We start from the raw sequence: 22847 nt of genomic DNA, 5'->3' as shown, positions 1-22847 counted from the left end.
TTTCACATCCCCCTTTTGGTCAACAAGATGTTCTCCGTCCCACGATGCCAGGTCTGCATTCCTCCCCAGGAGTCATATTCCACGTTGCCAGGGAGATTCACTCCCCTGGGTGTCTGATCCCACGTAGGGGGGAGGGCAGTGATTTCACCTTTCAAGTTGGCTTAGCTAGAGAGACAGGGCCACATCTGAGCAACAAAGACGCATTCGGGAGGAGGCTCTTAGGCACAACCATAGGGAGGCCTAGCCTCTCCTTTGCAGCAACCGTCTTCCCAAGGGTAAAACCTGTGGTAGAGGGCTCAACCCATCAAACCGCCAGTCCCCTATGTCTGTGGTCATGTTAGCAACCGTGGAGGTGGGGTAGGCGAATACCCCTGCATTCTCCACAGGCTCCTCAAGGGGGCACTACATCTTTTTTTTTTTCCTTGTTTTTTTTTTTTTTTTTTTTTAACTTTCCCTTCTTTTTTAAATCAACTGTATGAAAAAAAAGTTAAAAAGAAAACAAACATACAATAAAAGAACATTTCAAAGAGACCATAACAAGGGAGTAAGAAAAAGACAACTAACCTAAGATAACTGCTTAACTTCCAACATGTTCCTACTTTACCCCAAGAAAGTTACCTAATATAGCAACATTTCTGTGAACTTGCTCCTACTATATCCATCAGAAATTCACAGACCATAGTCATTCCTGGGCATCCCCAGAACATTAAATAGCTTATCTGTTCTTCTTGGATTATTGTTCCCCCTTCCTTAATTGCTCTCTATTGCTAGTTCCCCTACATTCTACATTATAAGCCATTTGTTTTACATTTTTCAAAGTTCACATTAGTGGTAGCATATAATATTTCTCTTTTTGTGCCTGGCTTATTTCGCTCAGCATTATGTCTTCAAGGTTCATCCATGTTGTCATATGTTTCACGAGATCGTTCCTTCTTACTGCCGCGTAGTATTCCATCGTGTGTATATACCACATTTTATTTATCCACTCATCTGTTGAAGGACATTTGGGTTGTTTCCATCTCTTGGCAATTGTGAATAATGCTGCTATGAACATTGGCGTGCAGATATCTGTTCGTGTCACTGCTTTCCGACCTTCCGGGTATATACCGAGAAGTGCAATCGCTGGATCGAATGGTAACTCTATATCTAGTTTTCTAAGGAACTGCCAGACTGACTTCCAGAGTGGCTGAAACATTATACAGTCCCACCAACAGTGAATAAGAGTTCCAATTTCTCCACATCCCCTCCAGCGTTTGTAGTTTCCTCTTTGTTTAATGGCAGCCATTCTAACCGGTGTTAGATGGTATCTCATTGTGGTCTTAATTTGCATCTCTCTAACAGCTAGTGAAGCTGAACATTTTTTCATGTGTTTCTTGGCCATTTGTATTTCCTCTTCAGAGAACTGTCTTTTCATATCTTTTGCCCATTTTATAATTGGGCCGACTGTACTATTGTCATTGAGTTGTAGGATTTTTTTATATATGCAAGATATCAGTCTTTTGTCAGATACATGGTTTCCAAAAATTTTTTCCCATTGAGTTGGCTGCCTCTTTACCTTTTTGAGAAATTCCTTTGAGGTGCAGAAACTTCTAAGCTTGAGGAGTTCCCATTTATGTATTTTCTCTTTTGTTGCTTGTGCTTTGGGTGTAAAGTCTAGGAAGTGGCCGCCTAATACAAGGTCTTGAAGATGTTTTCCTACATTATCTTCTAGGAGTTTTATGGTACTTTCTTTTATATTGAGATCTTTGGTCCATTTTGAGTTAATTTTTGTGTAGGGGGTGAGGTAGGGGTCCTCTTTCATTCTTTTGGATATGGATATCCAACTCTCCCAGCCCCATTTGTTGAAAAGACCATTATGGCTCAGTTTAGTGACTTTGGGGGCCTTATCAAAGATCAGTCGGCCATAGATCTGAGGGTCTATCTCTGAATTCTCAATTCGATTCCATTGATCTATATGTCTATCTTTGTGCCAGTACCGTGCTGTTTTGACAACTGTGGCTTTATAATAAGCTTCAAAGTCAGGGAGTGTAAGTCCTCCCACTTGGTTTTTCTTTTTTAGAGTGTCTTTAGCAATTCGAGGCATCTTCCCTTTCCAAATAAATTTGATAACTAGCTTTTCCAAGTCTGCAAAGTAGGTTGTTGGAATTTTGATTGGGATTGCATTGAATCTGTAGATGAGTTTGGGTAGAATTGACATCTTAATGACATTTAGTCTTCCTATCCATGAACATGGAATATTTTTCCATCTTTTAAGGTCCCCTTCTATTTCTTTTAGTAGAGTTATGTAGTTTTCTTTGTATAGGTCTTTTACATCTTTGGTTAAGTTTATTCCTAGGTACTTGATTTTTTTAGTTGCTATTGAAAATGGTATCTTTTTCTTGAGTGTCTCTTCAGTTTGTTCATTTCTAGCATATAGAAACATTACTGACTTATGCGCATTAATCTTGTATCCCGCTACTTTGCTAAATTTGTTTATTAGCTCTAGTAGCTGTATCGTCGATTTCTCAGGGTTTTCTAGATATAAGATCATATCATCTGCAAACAATGACAGTTTTACTTCTTCTTTTCCAATTTGGATGCCTTGTTATTTCTTTTCTTCTACTTGATTTAGGATCGGTTTGCTGTTCATTTTCTAGCTTCTTCAGTTGATCCATTAGTTCTTTGATTTTGGCTCTTTCTTCCTTTTTAATATATGCGTTTAGTGCTATAAATTTCCCCCTTAGCACTGCTTTTGCTGCATCCCATAGGTTTTGGTATGTTGTGTTCTCATTTTCATTCGTCTCTATATATTTAGCAATTTCTCTTGCTATTTCTTCTTTAACCCACTGATTGTTTAGGAGTGTGTTGTTTAACCTCCAGGTATTTGTGAATTTTCTAAGTCTCTGATGGTTATTGACTTCTAATTGTATTCCATTGTGGTCAGAGAATGTGCTTTGAATAATTTCAATCTTTTTAAATTTACTGAGGCTTGTTTTGTGTCCAAGCATATGATCTATTCTGGAGAAAGTTCCATGAGCACTAGAAAAATATGTGTATCCTGGTGATTTGGGATGTAATGTCCTGTATATGCTGTTAAATCTAATTCATTTATCAGATTGTTTAGGTTTTCAATTTCCTTATTGGTCTTCTGTCTGGTTGATCTATTCATAGGAGAGAGTGATGTGTTGAAGTCTCCCACAATTATTGTGGAAACATCAATTGCTTCCTTTAGTTTTGCCAGTGTTTCTCTCATGTATTTTGTGGCACCTTGATTGGGTGCATAGACATTTACGATTGTTATTTCTGCTTGCTGAATTGCCCCTTTTATTAGTACGTAGTGGCCTTCTTTGTCTCTCAAAACATCCCTGCATTTGAAGTCTATTTTATCTGAGATTAATATTGCTATACCTGCTTTCTTTTGGTTGTAGCTTGCATGAAATATTTTTTTCCATCCTTTCACTTTCAGTTTCTTTGTGTCCCTGTGTCTAAGATGAGTCTCTTGTATGCAACATATTGATGGTTCATTTTTTTTGATCCATTCTGCGAATCTATATCTTTTAATTGGGGAGTTTAATCCATTTACATTCAACGTTATAACCGTGAAGGCATTTCTTGAATCAGCCATCTTATCCTTTGGTTTATGTTTGTCATATTTTTCCCCTCTGTCTATTAATATCCTTTATTGTACCCATACCGAATCTCTTTAGTCCTGAACCTTTCTCCAAGTCTCTCTGTCCTTTCTTTGTTTCTCTGTCTGTAGGGCTCCCTTTAGTATCTCCAGTAGGGCAGGTCTCTTGTTAGCAAATTCTCTCAGCATTTGTTTGTCTGTGAAAAATTTAAGCTCTCCCTCAAATTTGAAGGAGAGCTTTGCTGGATAAAGTATTCTTGGCTGGAAATTTTTCTCACTCAGAATTTTAAATATATCGTGCCACTGCCTTCTTGCCTCCATGGTGGCTGCTGAGTAGTCACTACTTAGTCTTATGCTGTTTCCTTTGTATGTGGTGAATTGCTTTTCTCTTGCTGCTTTCAGAACTTGCTCCTTCTCTTCTGTGTTTGACAGTGTGATCAGTATATGTCTCGGAGTGGGTTTATTTGCATTTATTCTATTTGGGGTTCGCTGAGCATTTATGATTTGTGTATTTATGTTGTTTAGAAGATTTGGGAAGTTTTCCCCAACAATTTCTTTGAATACTCTTCCTAGACCTTTACCCTTTTCTTCCCCTTCTGGGACACCAATGAGACTTATATTTGGACGTTTCATATTATCTATCATATCCCTGAGGTCCATTTCAATTTTTTCAATTTTTTTCCCCATTCTTTCTTTTATGCTTTCATTTTCCATTCTGTCATCTTCCAGGTCACTGATTCGTTGTTCAACTTCCTCTAGTCTTGTACTATGAGTGTCCAGAATCTTTTTAATTTGGTCAACAGTTTCTTTAATTTCCATAAGATCATCCATTTTTTTATTTAGTCCTGCAATGTCTTCTTTATGCTCTTCTAGGGTCTTCTTGATTTCCTTTGTCTCCCGTACTATGGTCTCATTGTTCATCTTTAGTTCTTTGAGTAGCTGCTCTAGGTGCTGTGTCTCTTCTGATCTTTTGATTTGGGTGCTTGGGCTTGGGTTATCCATATCGTCTGTTTTTTTCATATGCTTTATAATTTTCTGTTGTTTTTGGCCTCGTGGCATTTGCTGAACTTGATAGGGTTCTTTTAGGATTTGTAGACCAATTGAAGTCCTTATCTCTAATTTATCAGATCTACAGCTTCGTAGAGTACACTTTCTCTAACTAACCAGCAGGTGGCGTCCACGAGCCACCTGTTCTCCACAAGCCAGTTCTCCCCTGCTTAGCCTTTTTGGTGAGTGGGGGAGTGAGTCTTGTGGGGTCCAATTGGTGTACCAAGCTTGCGTGTGTAGTTGGTGTTGCCTGCCCTGTATATGGGGCGTGTTTCTGGGCAGTCAGGGAGGGGGGGTGGCTCTAACAATCAAATCTCCCTGGTGATCCTAGAGTTTTAAAGCTGCTGCAATAGTCTAATCCTTCAGTTCAGTCCTGCCACAGTTTGTCTCTGCCACTGACCCACAAGTCCTTGGTATTGGCGTATGGCTCCTGAGACTTGCAAGTGGGCCCCTCTTCCAGGCCGTGCACCCCAGGTCCTCTGTTGAGGGATGACTGTGCTATGTCACAGTTGAGTGCCGTCCCCCCAGGGCAGTTCTGGGCTGCTGGGCTGTGTAGGGAGGCTCCCAGTCTGCTGAAATGATGGCTGAATGGGGCTTTGTTAATTCACACTGCTCTACCTTCCCAACTCTGGGATGATCAGCTGAGGTTGCAGGGAAGGCTAATGTCCACGCCCAGTTTTGTGGTGTGTGCCTGTTATTTGAAGCACTTCCGTCACACTGGGTTGTCTGGGGCAGTTCTGGGCTGTGGGGCTGGCGATGGGCAGGAGTGTTTCCTGTCCACCAGGATGATGGCTGTGAGCGGACACCCCCCTTTTCTTGGGAAGTTGTGGTGTTTAGTGAATTTTCTCAGCCACTGGATTATTGCGTTTTGTCTCAGAGCTCTCCTAGTTCTGCTCTTGACTTGACCTGCCCAAATTGCAGGTCTTTGAAGCTTTCTGTATTGGGCTTCTTGGAGTAATTGTTTTAGAAAAAGAAAGAAGGATTAAAAAAAAAAAAAAAAAAAAAGGGCCCTCCTCAGAGATCTAATGGGTTATTGAAATGCTAAGAGACAAAGCAACCAGGGCCATTAAGGAAAGGTCCACAGGGCAGAGAGATCAGCTTTTCTTCGGGATTTGCATATGCACCTCAGGGCCCTTCCCCTTTCTATGTTCACCAGAACTCCAAAAATCCTCCGCTTTTATTTTGGAGTTTTTCGTGTTGTTTTTTTTTCTCTATGCCTGTCTCCTCTCTCCTGGGCTGGCTGCTCTCAGATTCTCTGGTGTCTGGTCTCAGTCTATCTATGGTTGGAGTTTGGATCAGTAGAATGAGTTTCTGATAAGGGCTGCCACTGCAGTTCTCCCTTCTCCTTCCCGGAGCTGACAGCCCCTCCTCCCACGGGACTGAGCCTGGCAGGGAGGGGCGCGGGTCCCCTGGCCGCAAAAACTTACAGATTTCGCTGATCTCAGCAGTTCCACGTTTTCATGAGTGTTGTATGAAGTATGCCCAAAGTCAGATTGCTCTGTGGTGTCCAGTCCACGCAGTTCCTGGCTTTCTACCTACTTTCCTGGAGGAGTAACTAAAACATACAGCTCACCAGTCTGCCATCTTGCCCCGCCTCCCTGTTAGAAAGTTTTTGATTACTGATTCAATCTCTCTAGTTTTGGTCTATAGAGATTTTCTATTTCTTCTTGAGTCAGTTTGTGTAATTTTTGTGTTAGTTATTTGCTCTCTCTTTTTCTCTTTGTCAGTCTAGGTAAAAGTTTATCAGTTTTACTGATCTTTTAAAAAACCGACTTCTGGTTTCATTGATTTTTCTCTATTGTTTTTCTGTTCTCTAGTTCAGCTATCTCTGTTCTAATCTTTATTAATTCCTTCTTTCTGCTCTGTTCTGTTCACTTTTTAGCAACCTGGAATAAGAAGACATTAAAGGCATGCTTATTAAATTGTTAGTTGGGAAAGACAGCTAATTGTATTGGCAAGATACAAAAATGGATCATGACTAGGCAAATACAAATTGAGTGCTTGCTATTTACCTATTAAGAATGGGATGCAGATGTGAATTTATTGTCATGTAAAAGTATTCATGATAAATTTTAAGTGATAACTGTTGAATGAAATACACAGATCACAAAACTGTAATTAAATAACCTGTTCATTTAAAAATTATTTCTGTAAGATTAATTTTATTTCAAGATATTTTTGCCTGATTTCTTTTCCCTTGTATGTTTACTCTAGCATAGATATCTAATACTTACATAATAAAAGTTCTTTTCCCTGAAGACTAGAATGACATGATAGGCACAAACTAAAAGTACATTTAATAAGTCAATTGTATATTGTAGATGCCAAAACTTAACAAATTAGTTTGCATTTATCAAAATGGCCAATTATAGGTCTCATCTGGATTATATTCAGTTTGGGGCTTTTTTTTTTTTTTTTTTTTTTAATCTTCATTTTATTGAGATAGATTCACATACCACGCAGTCATACAAAACAAATCGTACTTTCGATTGTTTACAGTACCATTACATAGTTGTACATTCATCACCTAAATCAATCCCTGACACCTTCATTAGCACACACACAAAAATAACAAGAATAATAATTAAAGTGAAAAAGAGCAATTGAAGTAAAAAAGAACACTGGGTACCTTTGTCTGTTTGTTTCCTTCCCCTATTTTTCTACTCATCCATCCATAAACTAGACAAAGTGGAGTGTGGTCCTTATGGCTTTCCCAATCAGTTTGGGGCTTTTTACACTAGAAAATATTCAGAGGGAATTATCAGAATGGAGAAAAATACAGAAATGTTAAAGATCCTAGGGATATTTATTGTAGGGAAAGGAATGGTTGGATATATAAGTTGTCTTTATGTTGAGGGCTTGTTTTGTAGAAAAGGAATTAGATTTTTTCTGTGGGCAGAACTAGGGCCAATAGATGGAAGTAAATGATGAGGTTTTGGCTTAACCTAAGAAATAGTTTTTCAAATTAGATAAGGCACTCCTATTACTTGGACATTGTCTTGAATATTGTATGATTGGTTGAGAGACTGGTTTACATTCCCGTCCAACTTTTCAGATTCAAATTCAGTTGGCAATTGTAATCCTATTACTTTACTGAAATAATTACTGATGGGTTAGAGAGGGCATGTGTAGTTTAAAATTCACACAAAGCAACCGTTTCTCTCTTTTCTGAAATTTCTTTTATGTTTTTAGTCATTATAATTCTTTTAAAATTCTTTTTATTTGTTTTTCCTTCCTCACAGTATATTAATAATAACTGACATTTACTGAGATACCAGATGTCAGTCAAAAGTGGCTGGTATGGGCTTTAACCTGTAAACCAAACACTTTTGCACATTCGTAAACTTTGAATCAAACTTTTTTCTTTGTCTCAGAATTTGGGTATCATTTCTTTCCTCATATTAGAGGTTCCTGACTCCTTTCCAGGGCCCCATACAGCTTCATTGGTTCGATGGTTTTGGTTTTTCCCTTTTAAAGAACAAAGAAGAGCCATAAGTCATCAGTAAATGCAGTGACAGCAACAACAATAACAATAAATGCACTTTGGTTCTATGTTATAGCCACAGCCTTCCCTGGTTTCTGACTTTAGACCAACTTGGTGTCAAATGCCCTGTCATTTTGTCATAGCTAAGGTGACCATAATCTAATCTAACTTTCCATATATGTTAATTATCCCTGATTTAGGGGATTTTAAGTTTCTGTACTCATAGCTGCCAATCACATTCAATTAATTATATGAGCTCTAGGCAGTGTTCAAGCAGCTTGGGCTCTTACTAAAGGGAGGGATATAATTGGACTTTTCTAATATTCTACTTCCTGATTTAAGATTTCCCACATCCGAAGTATGCCAGAAACGAAAAGACAGACATTATAAAGCCTCACTAATAAGGACTAACTATAACTCTGAAAATTGAATCTGAAAGCATAGGTTATCAGGGGAAGGCTTATGGTAAAGGTTCTTAGATTGTATGCTCTTACAGCAGTTATATCTATTCCTGAATGGTAATGGCTATTTCTAAATTCTGAGATGCCGAGCTCTTTGTTTAACCTGGTTGGTCCCTGGAACCTTGGGTATCTGTGTGACACCTGAGACTCACCAGGGTCCAGCAGCTATGAATGTCAGCATTACCCCATACAGCAAATGTTAAAGAGCCTGAAAAAGAGATCAGACTTCATTCAGTTAGAGATATGAATGAAATAGACTTGGTTAGAACAATAGTAAATCAGACTAAAGGGTAAAGGATGATATTGATGATGTTTTCAAACTTCAACTTCTGTGTGAGTCCAAGGGAAGAGATGTTTAGTTGGTGCTGAATCTGTATTTTCTGCAGCACACTAAATATTTTAACTTGTACAGTTTATTCAAGCACCATAATTACATGGAACTTTGAATAGGAAATGAGATCTGGTAGGTTTGTATAGTTTAGCGTGAAATCCCGATACATCCAAAGTAATATGGGCAGATAATAAAAATATATTTGCAGGGCCCCCCTGAGGAGCTGGGAGAAAATGTGTAAATGTTGGACCTCCCCACCTGGGTTATGGATATTCTCACAAACATTAAGGACTAACAATTTAGTAGGATGAGCCCTCAGTTGTGGGGCTTGCCCTTATGAAGCTTGTTCCTGCAAAGGAGAGGCTAAGCCTACTTATAATTGTGCCTAAGAGTCTCCCCCAGAGAACCTCTTTGTTGCTCAGCTGTGGCCCTTTCTCTCTAAGCCAGCTGCCCTCCCCACTACAAGGAATATGACTCCCAGGGGTATAAATCTCCCTGACAATGTGGGACATGACTCCCTGGGATGAGCCTGGACCCAGCATCATGGGATTGAGAAAATCTTCTTGACCAAAAAGGGGAAACTGAGATGAAACAAAATAAAGTTTCAGTGGCTGAGAGATTTCAAATGGAGTCGAGAGGTCACTCTGGAGGGCATTCTTATGTGCTATGTAAATAACGCTTTTCAGTTTTTAGTGTATTGGAATAGCTAGAAGGAAGTACCTGAAACTGTTGAGCTGCCACCCAGTAGCCTTGATTTTTGAAGACGATTGCATAACTATGTAGCTTACATGGTGTGACTCTGTGATTGTGAAAACCTGGTGGCTCATACTCTCTTTATCCAATGTATGGACAGATGAGTAGAAAAAGGGGACAAAAACTAAACAAAAAATAGGATGTGAGGTGGGGGATGGATTTTAAACAAACCCAATAAAATCTTATATATATTTGTAGGCATGACTATCTATAAACAAAATCTTATAGCATATGAGTATTTTAAAGCATAGGAGCACAGGGACTTATAGGGACTCTTGTTTCTCAAAGTCATTAAGCAAAATATCAGTAATACTAGTGATTTGGGTGTAAAATGAGTCATTGCTTTTCTCATCTGCTTTGACTTTCCCTGAGTTAGCTGCTCCCTTTGTGTTGGGCATGATGCAATGATTAGCATTCCTGGCCTTAGTTTCTAAACTGAGAATACCCCCTACCCTGGTGGTCCCCTATCCCAGGCATTTGTTATGGAATGAAAGGAAGATCACAATAACTGAATTATTCATCTGTTTTCCATGATTAAAAATGAAACAGAAGAAAACTATTTCTTTCAAAACTATATACTAATAGGAGAATGATGCCTCTTAGAGAAATGCTATTTGAAAAGGAATCATTTACAAATGAAAGAAAAGGTACTAATCAAATGAAAAGTCTACAAATTGCTGTTACCTTTTTCTTAAGATGAGTAAGGTGCTGATAAAATTTGATGCTTTTCCTACCCTCATCTTTCCTATCAGTTGGCAATGCCATAGATTTTACTTCCCTGGTGATTCTTCCAGCATTTTCCCTGCTAATCTCCTATCATGCCCTCTTTACAAGTTACCTGAAGGCTGTTAAAGCCTCCTTCTAACTATATGCTTTGCTTCTAATTTTTTCCTTTTGCAGTTCATCTTATTTGCCAACTTAATTTCCTTAAAGCATACATCATTTCTCCACACAGAGAGTTCTGACAGGTGCACACCCCTCAGTCTGCCTTTTGGGTCTTCTGCGCTGGGGCTCTCTCCACCCTCGCAGCATTACCATCCTCTCCTCCAGGACTGTTCTTAGGTCCAGCTAAACTGTAGCCTTCCCTGCTTCCCACTCATCCTGTTCTTTCCTGTCTTCACCTCTTTGCTCATGATGTTCTCTCTGCCCTTTACTTTTCATTGAAGTAGTTCCTATATTTCACGATCTTATTTCTGAGGCTACCCCTTCCATGAGGGTCTTTCCTTATGCCCTGAGCCACTAGGCTCATTTCTGCCTTTGGACTGTCTTAGGACCTGGAATTGTTTATACTTTTCTTAGTAAATGTATCCTGCCCAGATTCCAGTGGATATCTCACCTCTCACCCTCTTACACTCCAAAACCTACTGCTCTATTATCTTTTTTTATCATATTTTTTTGTTGTAGAATATAACATATATACATACAAGTGATAACTTTCCAAGTGCAATTTAACAAGTAGTTAGAGAGCAAATTTCAAAGACTATTCTGGGTTACAATTCCACAGTTTCAGTTATTTCCTTATTATGAAATATAACATATATACAAAAAGGTAGTATCTTTCAAAGTATGATTTAGCAAGTAGATTTATAGGAAATTTCCAAAGTTATTATGAGTTATAGTACCATAGTTTCAGTTATTTCCTTACTGTGAAACATAATATATATACAAAAAGGTATAGCTTTCAAATTACAATTTAACAAGTAGTTATAGAACAAATTTCAAAGGATGCTATGGGTTGCAGTTCCACTAGGTGTTCTTTTTTACTTTTATTTTTATTTTTATTTTTTTGGAGTAAGGAAAATGTTCAAAAATCAATTCTGGTGATGAATGCACAACTATATGATGGCACTGTGAATAACTGTACACTGTGGATAACTAGGGTATATGTGAGTATATTTCAATAAAACTAATAAAAAAAAAAAAGATTTCCTATATCCTCTCTCATATGGAAAGAAGCCAAAACAGACCTTTCAGTCTCATGGGCCTATACCCTGAAAAGTCATGGCTGTATTTTTCCAATGAAAAGGCAATGGTTTTCTACTCTCAAAGAAATGCTGTTCAACTTGGTATTTATTAGTATTTAAGTGAGTTGGTTCCCTGGGCTGTTCCTTGATACATTGCCTTCATATACTGGTAGCCTTCTTTCATAGATCATTTATTCAGTCATAAGAATGTAACTTAGTTTAAAATAAACAATCTATCAAAACTTAATAGGTTTAAACAGAGTTCACATAGTTTCATTACATTTACGTTGAACTTCTGATTAGATGTTTGACTTTCAACTGTTTTCCTGTCCTCTCCGAACTAATAGTTATATCTTGTCAGCCTTCTTTTCTAAAATTTAAAGTCTTTCCAAAAAATGGAATAATTATAGAATGGATTTCTTTAATTTTCCTTCTCCTATTAGGGTATTGATTTAGGGTTCTTATCTCTGTTGGATATTGGCTCACCCAGAGAGAAAGGATTCTTCTATAGAGTAACACTGGGATTGAGTGGATTTAAAATATTGATGTTAAAAGACATTTAAGTTCAGTAAAAGTTTTACAGCCAATGAAATTTAGCTGTGATGCAGATATAAATCTTCACCTTCACCCTACCCATCTAACCATCACTTCTAATTTTCAAAACTCACATCTTATCCACTTATAAGAGCCACTCACTTCTTGCCTTTGATTCTCCATTTTAATTGTTAATGTTAAGATATTAGTGGTATGTTACAATTTTGCTTTTCTGCACTTTATAATTTTAGTTTCTCTTTTTCTTTGTCCCCTCCCCTCATAGGTGGTAAGTTGGGAGAATGGTTAAATTAGATGTGGAAAGGTGTTCAAATGCATAGTTTAAATGTATAATATGTAGATTTATATAGCTGCTTATTTTTAAGACATTCCACAAAAGAAATAGGAAATGTGTTAATTGTCCTTTTGTGTTATTTGAAGGACTGCAATTACAATAAATCCCTAAAGTACTAGATCCCTAGATTATGTCTTTTACACATTAAACGTGATTCGTGATTTTAATAACAAACCATAGAATAGCCTGGAATGTTCAGTCCTGGAATTGGAGTGCCATCATGTGTCATCATTTATATTTAAGTTACCAGTAGTTCTAAGCTGAAAATTAAACCTGTAAAGAAAATTGATTTATCTGACAATATTTTGTATTCAAAGTGTATTATATTTTATTCAACAGAAATGCACATCAAAACATTCACCCAGAAAACCAAGAGCTAGTAAGGGTGCTTCGGGAACAACTTCAAACAGAACAGGTACTGTAGTTATAGAAATATGTGCATTTATGTAAGGAGTAGATACTTTAATTTCCCCTGCATATGAAATTGTGATGAAACATTAATAAGTTACTTTTTGGAAAATGGGGCTTTCCTGCTTTTAATTACCTTAAATTATACTGTAGATTATATATTTTTAGGCTAGGCAAATGCCTAGTCTTAATCTATTCAGATGTTTTCATGATTTTTTGTTTTTTTTTTAACTTGCTTTAAAAGTTAGTTTCCCTATTATTTATTGTGTGAGGAAATAATCATTGTCTGACTGACCTTACTGAAATGTAGTAGAAAAACTATTCTTTCTAACATGTACTCCTTGAAACCTACAAAGAAATGATTAGAAAGGATGGTTTTATTTTGTTTTGTTCTATTTCCAGTGGTCAAAGCTAGCAAAACTAGTTAGGCAAAGAAAAAGACTTTTCTCTTTAGCCCCTTTTTTACTTCTTACCAAATGGAATCTCTTAATAACCAGAAATGTAATATACTTTACGAAATAGGAGATTGGAGGAAGTAGGATACAGTGCACTTCATGCTGAAATTGCTCACATACACACACACACACACACACACACACACACACACACACACACACACACACACACACACACACACACACAAAGCTTGCTTTCCTGTCCACTGAACAATCTTCAGTTCCAATGAGGATTGTATAATTTACCAAATAGTTATTGAACCTCTACTATATGCTGGACATTGTTCTAGGCATTTGGAATTGAATTATGAACTGAACAGACAAAAATTCCTACCCTCATGGAACTTTAATTCATTGATACAGGAATAGTTTAAGCATGTTGGAAGTAGCCCTCTCTTCCAGAACTATTGTTATCAACTAATTCATGCATGTATAGCGTTTTGCAGTTTACACTGTGCTTTCATATACAACTATCTTCTTGAAAAATTCTTCAGACAGCCTACACTTGATAGTAAGGTTGCTGTTCTTATTCCATTTAACATATTAAGTTGCTAAGCCTGCTTAAATCCACACCAGGGATTACATGACTAGAGCCAGCTATGCAGGAATCTCAGATGGAGGCAAATTTTCTAGATTTCTTAGCACCGCTGTCCCATTCATCTCCTTCAGACCTTCCTCAGGCATGGCATATAGCTTCTGGAGTGAGACTGAAGCTTCTGATTTCGCCTAGTTCTGCACTGTCCAGTATGGTGGCTACTAGTCACATGTGGCTACTTAAATCTTAATTAAAATTAAACAAAATTAAAAATTCAAGTCTTTAGTCATACTAGCCAAAGTTCAAGTACTCAGTAGCCACATGTGGCTAGTGGCTACTGTATTGAACAGAAGAGATAAAGGTTCCCGTTCTCACAGAAAGTTCTATTGGGCATTGTTGGTACTTGTTTTTGTCTGTTAATTTCTAAAGAAGAATAACGAGAAAAGGTGGGGGGGGGGGCACTAAAAGCTGTATGTTTTTTGATTGCGCCTTTAAAACTGACATAAAAGACCATAACATAAAGATGTGACCTTGGCAGATAGAATATTCTGATATTTTAGGACTGTTTTAGGAAATAAGAAATATCAGTTATAGTTTATTAGTATTGGGGGACAAAAATCTTTGGTTTAGTGGACGGTTAAAAACAGTTCATATTTTGCAAATTTGATGATTTTTGTGTCAGCTACTTTGTTTATAAACTGTGTGCTGGGTGCTACAAAAACAGGTATTAACAGATGCATGTTTTAACAAATATACCTTAAGGACAAGTGCTAGCTACTTTTCTAGGGGATGGGGTACTACAGGGTGTCCTGCAGATAAAGTCTGTGTCCCTGTGGCACTTACATTCTAGCAGGTTCTTTGATACCTGGATGCTTCTTGTACTGTTGATTCTATTCAACATTCCTAGTATAAATCACAACAGTGATACAACTGAAAAACATTAAAGTTTATTAATCTATGTGAAGGATTAAGTTTAATTTGTCAGCAGTCTTAAATTTTCTACTTCCAAAATGACCAAATAATCTCTGAAAGTGTAACTCTTGTCTCTTGTGAGGTGCAGCAGACATGCAGCATTTATAAGGAGGAAATGTTAAAAATGAAAAAAGCTAATACTTAGAAAACAGTTTGACATTTCTTATTCTTCAGTTTATGTAGTAGCTTAGCCTTGTGTTACTCAGAATAATTTACTCATTCCTATAGAATAAAAGAGAAATTCCTGAGTCAATCTCGGTTATTTTCTTTAAATTATATTTTAGAAGGAGACTAGAGACTCATGCAGCTTAAACAAGATAATAGTATTCTCATAACTTTACAAACATCTAAGACCTTAAACTATTGCATATCTAAAATTTGATGATTACACACTTTTGGCTATGTACTTAAATGTAATTAAACATAAATTCTGAAAACCCTCTATGTATCTCATATAAATTGGTGTATATATACTTATTTTTTTTTATTTTATTTTTCTCATCAGGATGCACCTGCTCCTGCTCGACAGCAGTTCTATACTGACATGTACTGTCCAATCTGTTTACATCAGGCCTCCTTCCCTGTTGAAACGAACTGTGGACATCTTTTTTGTGGTAAGCAAACAATGACATACTTGGTAAAAATGACTGTTTAGACCAAGACCTATATGTAAACATAGGCTAGATTCCTAATTTTCTCTTTTTCACATTTCATATCCTCTGAGTCTTGTTTCACTGAATCCCTTATTGTTCATCATTTTTTGGTGGTTTTATTTATTTTTCATTCTTTCTAGGGCAGAAAAGTTCTCTCAGAAACTCTGCCCCAGACCTTCCTTTACCTCTAAGTTAATACAAAAAGTACTTAGCCTCTTTGTGATGTTGAGTTGGTTAGAGAGAATAAGATACCTAGAACATGTAGTGGAACAAGAAGGAAATATTGATTTTACATTTATTTAGTATTGGAAAGTGGTGCTTCCTACCTCCTATAATTTTTCCTAACCGTCCAGAAAGATTTCAGAGAATAATGAGTTATCATACATTATTGCTTGGTATGATCATACTGGATTGGGGGAAGAGGGGCAAAATCAGTTGCTAAATGCCTACTCTGTGCTGGGCACTCAACATACTTCATCTTATCTGACCCCACAGATGAGGCTAAAAGATTTTAAGAAACTTTATATAGTGTAATCTGGCTGCTAAGTAACAGAACCAGGTTTTAAACCTAGATCTAACTTCAAATCCTATGGTCAATTCTACTATATGATTGGTGGTTTATACATGGTGAATACTCTAAGGACTACTGTCTACCTGGATTCTGTCCATTGCTAGATCTATTTTTTTTATTGGTAATATGTCTATTTGTTTGAACAGCTATATTCAAGATAGGGTCCTAATTACTCCCAAATGTACCCAATGTTCACATGAAGACTGATTTTAAATGTAGCACATAATACGCCCATAAATTGCTTTCTCCCCTTTGTATCTTTGTCTAACTTCATCATATAGAATTCTTAGGTACAGTGTTATTATTTATGCTCTTGGGAATGATGTAAGTATTTGAAATCCATGTCATGCTAATGCAGATTTCTCCATACTTTGTGTTCATTTATTAAGTACTGACCAATCTCAATCACTAAGGTATTTGCGTAAGCAGCTGACAAATTATAAAACACTTCAGTTTCTAACTTTATCTTTGAAATGCTAAGAAACAGCAACATAAAGAAAGATCTTATGGGGAGAATCAAATGGCTGCCAGAAAAGGCAGATGCCTGGCATCCCTACTTTCTCCTCCCAAACCTGTGGCATATACTCCTAATCAATCTGGCTCTCTTTTCTTCCGACTCTGGATATGGCCTTAATCAGCCTCGCAACGTAGTATTCCACCTAGCTGTTAGGAATCAATGAGATCTGGCAGGCAAGATGAATTCTTTTTGCCAAGTAAGGGTTAGGTAATTCACTAAGTGGATAACTCAGCCAACTGAAACAGTGTGTTCTTAGTTTTACCTCTGGGTCTGAGGTAATAGGGTAAATTGCTTCTGATACCCTGTTCTACTTGTCAGCCACTTTTATTTGGTGTCTGTGGGTTAAAAGGCTAAAAAAAAAACAAAAACAAAAACTATTCAACTTCTTAATAAACAGAAAAAATGTGTTTCTTTGACTAGAGGTTCAGCTATATCAATATGTCCATCAAGCGCACTTTTGCTTAGTTCCTATATGGATCTACAGTTCTGTTTCATTATTGTGGTTAGGAATGACAGCAACAACAGATACCAACTTATTTGCATTCATATCACACATTTTATTTAATTCTGCATTAGTCTCGTGAAGTCTAGGTTATCATTCCCATTTTATAGATAGAAAAACAGATTTAAAGAGCCGTGATATCTCGTTTTATAGAGGAGGAAATTTGAGGAACAGGGATGCATCAAGCATGTCATAGCAGGTGTGTATGAACTGAAGAATTTGATTTGCTGGACCACAATTTTTCAGTGCAGCCAAGTGGCCATTACATAGTCTGCAAAAGGACACCTATACCCCAACTTGTGGAAAAGAGATGTGAGATTGAATTAATAAATGACTTGGGTGAAAAGCAGTAGATAAATCTCAGGAATCATTACAGATGGCAATAATAATAATAATTATAAATACAGTAACAGATTAATAAGTTTTGCTTTCATATAGTTCCTATATGAAATTATGTTGTTCAAACTACTTAATATTATCTAATTAACCCAGCATTCTGTGAGAGTAAAGATATCAAATAAAGATGGCTTCGCTTTTAAATTCATCTTTACATCATTAAGCAAGTTTTTCTTGCAATTACTGTATTGTCCAATTTGTACAGCCTTTCCTTACCCCATGTGTTTTCTCACTAGCCTCTCACATACCATTTATTTCTTCCACTGGTGCTTGCTCTTGCTGCTCATAGAACCTGGAGCATTCTCCCTCATTTTTCGCCTATCCTATCTTACTCTTCCTACAAAGTTCAGTTCAAATCCTTTCTGCTCTAGAAGTTACTGTTTCTAAAGCCTCCCAGAGAGTTTTCCCTCATTGCACTCTTTTTATACTTAGTATTATACAGTTCAAGATTTAACTACCTTCTAATTGGTTTAAACGTGCCACCTTGGTCTTCTTAATTTGTCATTGCTTGCTGTGAATTCTGAACACTTATTTGATCTGGAAGAATCAGACTAAGAAGTAAGGAAGGGCTAAGCTAGGTTTCTGAGGCCAGAGGAGGAATACAGGGGAGATCCTGGAATTAGAAGGAAGATGGGAAGCACTATAGTTCAGATTAATGAATTAGCTCCTAAAATACCAGGCAGTATTTAGAAATATTCCTTCTTCATCTTTTCCTGGCCTAAAGGGTAGTGCTTACATTTTTAGCTCACTTATCAATTTTTTTTCTTTAATTCAATTTTTAATGCAATTTTGAGATATATTCACATACCATACAATCCATCCAAAGTATACAATCAGTGGCTCACAGTATCATCACATAGTTGTGTGTTCATCACCATCATCAATTTTAGAAATCATTACTCCAAAAACAAAAACCCCATACCCCTTGTCCTCCCTACTAATGACACTTAGCATTGATGTGGTATCTTTGTTACAACTGATGAAAGAATATTAAAATATTACTGTTAACTATAGTCCATACCTTGCATTATTACCTACCAGTTTTTGAGGTCATACATACTCTTCCTTTAGGCTGTGCCACCCACCTTTAGCTGTTTGTTTCCCATAAGTACCTTCAAGAAGAAAAATCAAATCCATTCAGTGCAAGAGTTGATTCAATTAGTGTATTGGAGCATAAATTTTTTTTAGGGCAGAGAGCATGTAATTTTTGTATTCTTTGATTCCTTGATCATACTGCTTAATTACTGTTAGTTGATAATTCAGTAATTTGGCTTTCTAAATTCTGAAAGAAATAAAAGTTGTGTTTTTGTCACATATATATCAAATTTAGAACAGAAAATTTATACTAGGATTTGTTGGTTGTGTATTTACAATGGTGTTTAACTATTTTATTTATTTTACATAGGAAATGCACTATTTTCTATGTAGTGTTGAAGCGTCAAGATTAAATGCATGCTTGCTGTATGAAATGTCTATAGTTTAACTAGCAATTTAAATGAAATTATTTTTCAATGACTGGGAATTGAGACTAGATTTGAATTTGCATACAGTTTTATGGGTGAAGAGTTGGTTGGATGAACGAAAAAAGTATTTGAAAATAAGGCAATACTGTTAACTATTTCAAAATACATGAAATTTTCTCAGGATATATGGACTTTAAAACACCTGTATTAATTTTTTTTCCATTAGGTACCTGCATTATTGCATATTGGCGATATGGTTCATGGCTTGGGGCAATCAGTTGTCCAATCTGTAGACAAACGGTAATGTTTTGTATCTGGAAAGCATATTTTTTTGCTAGCTCATTTTGTAAATTTTTAGTTTCTGTATCAAAATTTTGGATCACTCCATTATTTTTAGCAGAATTTTATTTACCCAAAGCATCTGTGATGTTGCTGTATTTTCTTTAAAACCATTTTTAAGACATAATCTCAAAAAAAAAGATAATTCCCTTTGAAATCTTACCATTGTATTGGGAAAAAAAACAAAACTGATAAATGAACCCCTCCTCACAATCCTTAACCAATCATTGTTGTAATACCAGCAGAGGATTAACTGAACTAGCTAATCAGGCGTAATAAAATATACCACATATACTACTTTTGAAATAAAAAAAACCTGTTTTCCTTTTAATCTGCCCTTTTGCACTGATGGTCCAGATGGCTTTAAATAATGAATAATAATCTAAAAAAGTTCCAGTTCTTTTAGAGACACAGCCACATTGCATTGTCCAGAACAGATCAGAACATTACAGTCAGTATAGAGGCTACCTCAGGAGGGAAGCAGTGGATTTTTATAAACCTAAATTTGAAGACTAAAATGGTAGCACAGTGAGAAAACTATAATGTGCAGATTTTGTCAATTTCTTTGACAAACTGGAAAACAAAATACTGAACAATATGAAAAACCTAAGTTCTTAGTTTTTAAATTAGTAAACATATCAAAATAGGACGTTCTATCAGTTGTAAACAGTTTTTCTTAATTTCCTATTATCCTTATTTTATTTTTCATTTAAAATAAAAGTATTTACCTTTCTGATAAGTTATGAACATGTAAAAAGATAGTATTTTCTTAGGAAGTCTTCCAGCATGCAAAATGATGTCCTAAAAATGAGAGTTCCTTGTACAGACGTCACATTGGATGCTGCATACATTAACTTTTGCTACCTCTTGAAACCCCAGTAAAATAACAGTAAAGGGGATTTTGTAAAGGCATAAATCCCCAGATACCAAAAAAATAAAATAAATGATAGAAGAGGCAACAATTTTTCAAAAATTCTATGTGAAATATAGCAGACATACAGAAAAGCACACAGTGAATGATCACATAGCAACACTCATATAACCACCACTGAAATAAATAGAAACTTGTTATGAACCCGAGACCCCCCTGGGGCACATGTCAAGTCTCTACCCTGCCCTTCTCACCTAGAAGTAACTATACTGACTGGTAAGCAATTCCATTGTTTTCTTTTCTTTATAGTTTTATTGCATAGATAGATCTCTAAATATTGTTAGTTTTGCCTGATTTTTGCACTTTAAATAAAGTATGTTTTATTTTTAAAAATACAGACACACTCATATGTATACATATTTCCTTCACCCTTTATTCTGGCTATCTACTCCCCCATTTTGTGGTGCTGAGAGGAAAATACAAGTTTTTCTCTTCTTTCCCTTCTTGCTTCCACATACCCTTTCACACTTGACTTTTCATCACATGGGTAGAAAGAAAATTGATTTTTTTGGTACTCCCTCTGGCTGCTTTGATGAGTAACCCATGACAGTCAAATGAAAGCTTATTTGCCAGTACCACTTATTATCATCTTTTGCCATCTGCCAGCCACAATGAAACCAGGCAGGTCTTTGCATTAAAGAATTAGTCTTGCCACTTGTGTCCTCTTCTTGGTTCTACCCATGGCTTTTCTTAAGGCGTATGTATATTAGCAGGTGTTTTCCTTTCTACCATCCACAAATTGAGACTAGAGACTAATCAAGTGGATATGAAGTTGTTTTAATATTAGTAATTGGTTCCAGAACTGTAAAGCAATTCATCCTGGTGACAAGGCAAGCAGCAGGACCTTTCTCTGGGCTCCTTTAGTAAATTGTTATGGAAATAATAACGCACAGGCTCTTGCCTCTGACTGAAACATGCTAACCACGTCTCTCCCCAAACACATACACTGACACACCAACAATTCTACACACATTTCAAGGCTTAGCTTAAGTTTCAGACTTTCTGGACACCCCAGGCAGAAGAGATAGTTACTCTCATACTATCATTATAACATCTACCCCAGTGCCCTGTGACAGGCTGAACAGGTCTGCCTCCCCTTCTGTCTTGCTTATTATGATGGTCACCAAGGAGCAGTCCATGTCTTCATTTTTTTGTATGCCTAGAACTTAGCAGCGCCTTTCCCACAGTGGGTGTGCTCAATTAATGTTTACTGAAAGAATGCATTTTTCAAAACCAAATTTGTAAAGGAAGAGATGGCTGTACCTGCTGTTCCCACCACTTACTGCTTTGTTTAGCTGTTTGGAAGGCATTTGAACTGAGAAAGGATAAAAACAACAGTTGGAAGATTTGAAATGAAATCTGTCACGGGTTGTTACAGTTTAAAATTTATTTATTTTTCAAGGTACTGTCACCTTCAGATTATCCCATTGTCGTTGGGACATATGTGTATGCTCCCTACCATTACTATGGAGCAAGCTGGGTTAAAAGTATTACATTATACATAATAGCATAAATAATTACATTTTCTGATTATAGTATGGATTGCTGTTTGAGAGCTGTCCTGCTTAATCTCTGTATTATGGTTAATAACATTCAGAGTTGTTTCAAATACCAGCGAGAATAAGGAATTGTGATTTTCATACTTAAAAAAAATCCCTAATTTTTTCACTCTCAAAGTTATAGGTATATATTTCATATCACTTTGTTCCTGAATGTTTTCTCATTATTCTTATATCTTCAAATATCTGTTGGCCTACACACAGGTTACTGCATTTATCCCTGGTGTGGACAAGAAAATGTTAGAACCAGTGCTTGGATATAGTGCCCAATATATTTTATAGGAGTTCAAATTACATTTTGCATTATATTTTATTATAAGACAATAATATTATAGTTACTTCCCCTTTCTCTATATTGCCTGTATGAGAAGAAATGAGAAAATGAGTAACACAAAAATGAAAAAAATTTAATGATACAAAAAGGTGTAACATGCTTTAAGGTGTGACATTCTTTTTCTGTAATATACAGGTAACTTTACTCCTAACAGTATTTGGTGAAGAAAATCAGTCTCAGGATATTGTACGATTGCATCAAGATATTAATGATTATAACCGGAGATTCTCAGGGCAGCCCAGATCTGTAAGTAATGTTATAGCAGGTAAAGAGTTGGAAGGAGTCATTATACTTCTCTTTTCTAATGAGAGATTTACCAACAAGTATTCTTTGAACTATGAAAAATCCCATTGCTATGTGTGTTGGGTAAAGTTTTTAGATTTTTTTTCCCCTTCATTTTTGTCAATCACTGAGTTAAAGCTTTGCCAAGGATGACATTTTCCTTTCTTAAGGAAAAAAAAAAAAACATTATAAAAGTTTGAGAGAAAAACCAGCAAAAAAGCAATACGAAAAACTAGAAGGAAATATAAAATTATTGATTCCTGTGTGATCCTAAGTCATAGTTTGTCTTATAACTTCTAGAAAGACTTTTACAATTGTGTTATACTTTATTTTATTTACTCCCCTCCCCATGCCTCTCCCTCACCCCAATTTGAAATGTTACTTTAAATGACCCTAG

The 22847-nt window shown here is 36.4% G+C and overlaps 1 protein-coding gene across 3 annotated transcripts in view; it reads left to right on the top strand.

The window, feature by feature from the left end:
* The window catches only part of RNF170 (ring finger protein 170), a 38469-nt gene that overhangs the window by 10169 nt on the left and 5453 nt on the right, over positions 1 to 22847 (top strand). For all 3 annotated transcript variants that reach the window (XM_037812851.1, XM_037812853.1, XM_037812852.1), the window contains exons 3-6: positions 12873 to 12948; positions 15409 to 15517; positions 19232 to 19305; positions 22304 to 22414. In XM_037812851.1, the coding sequence (XP_037668779.1) occupies positions 12873 to 12948; positions 15409 to 15517; positions 19232 to 19305; positions 22304 to 22414 (370 nt within the window). The remainder of the gene's footprint in view (positions 1 to 12872; positions 12949 to 15408; positions 15518 to 19231; positions 19306 to 22303; positions 22415 to 22847) is intronic.

This window comes from Choloepus didactylus, chromosome 20, assembly GCF_015220235.1.
Source record: "Choloepus didactylus isolate mChoDid1 chromosome 20, mChoDid1.pri, whole genome shotgun sequence".
In the NCBI taxonomy this organism is placed as follows: domain Eukaryota; kingdom Metazoa; phylum Chordata; class Mammalia; order Pilosa; family Megalonychidae; genus Choloepus; species Choloepus didactylus.
Note: the sequence above shows the minus strand (reverse complement) of the source record. Positions and strands in the feature narration are given on the sequence as shown.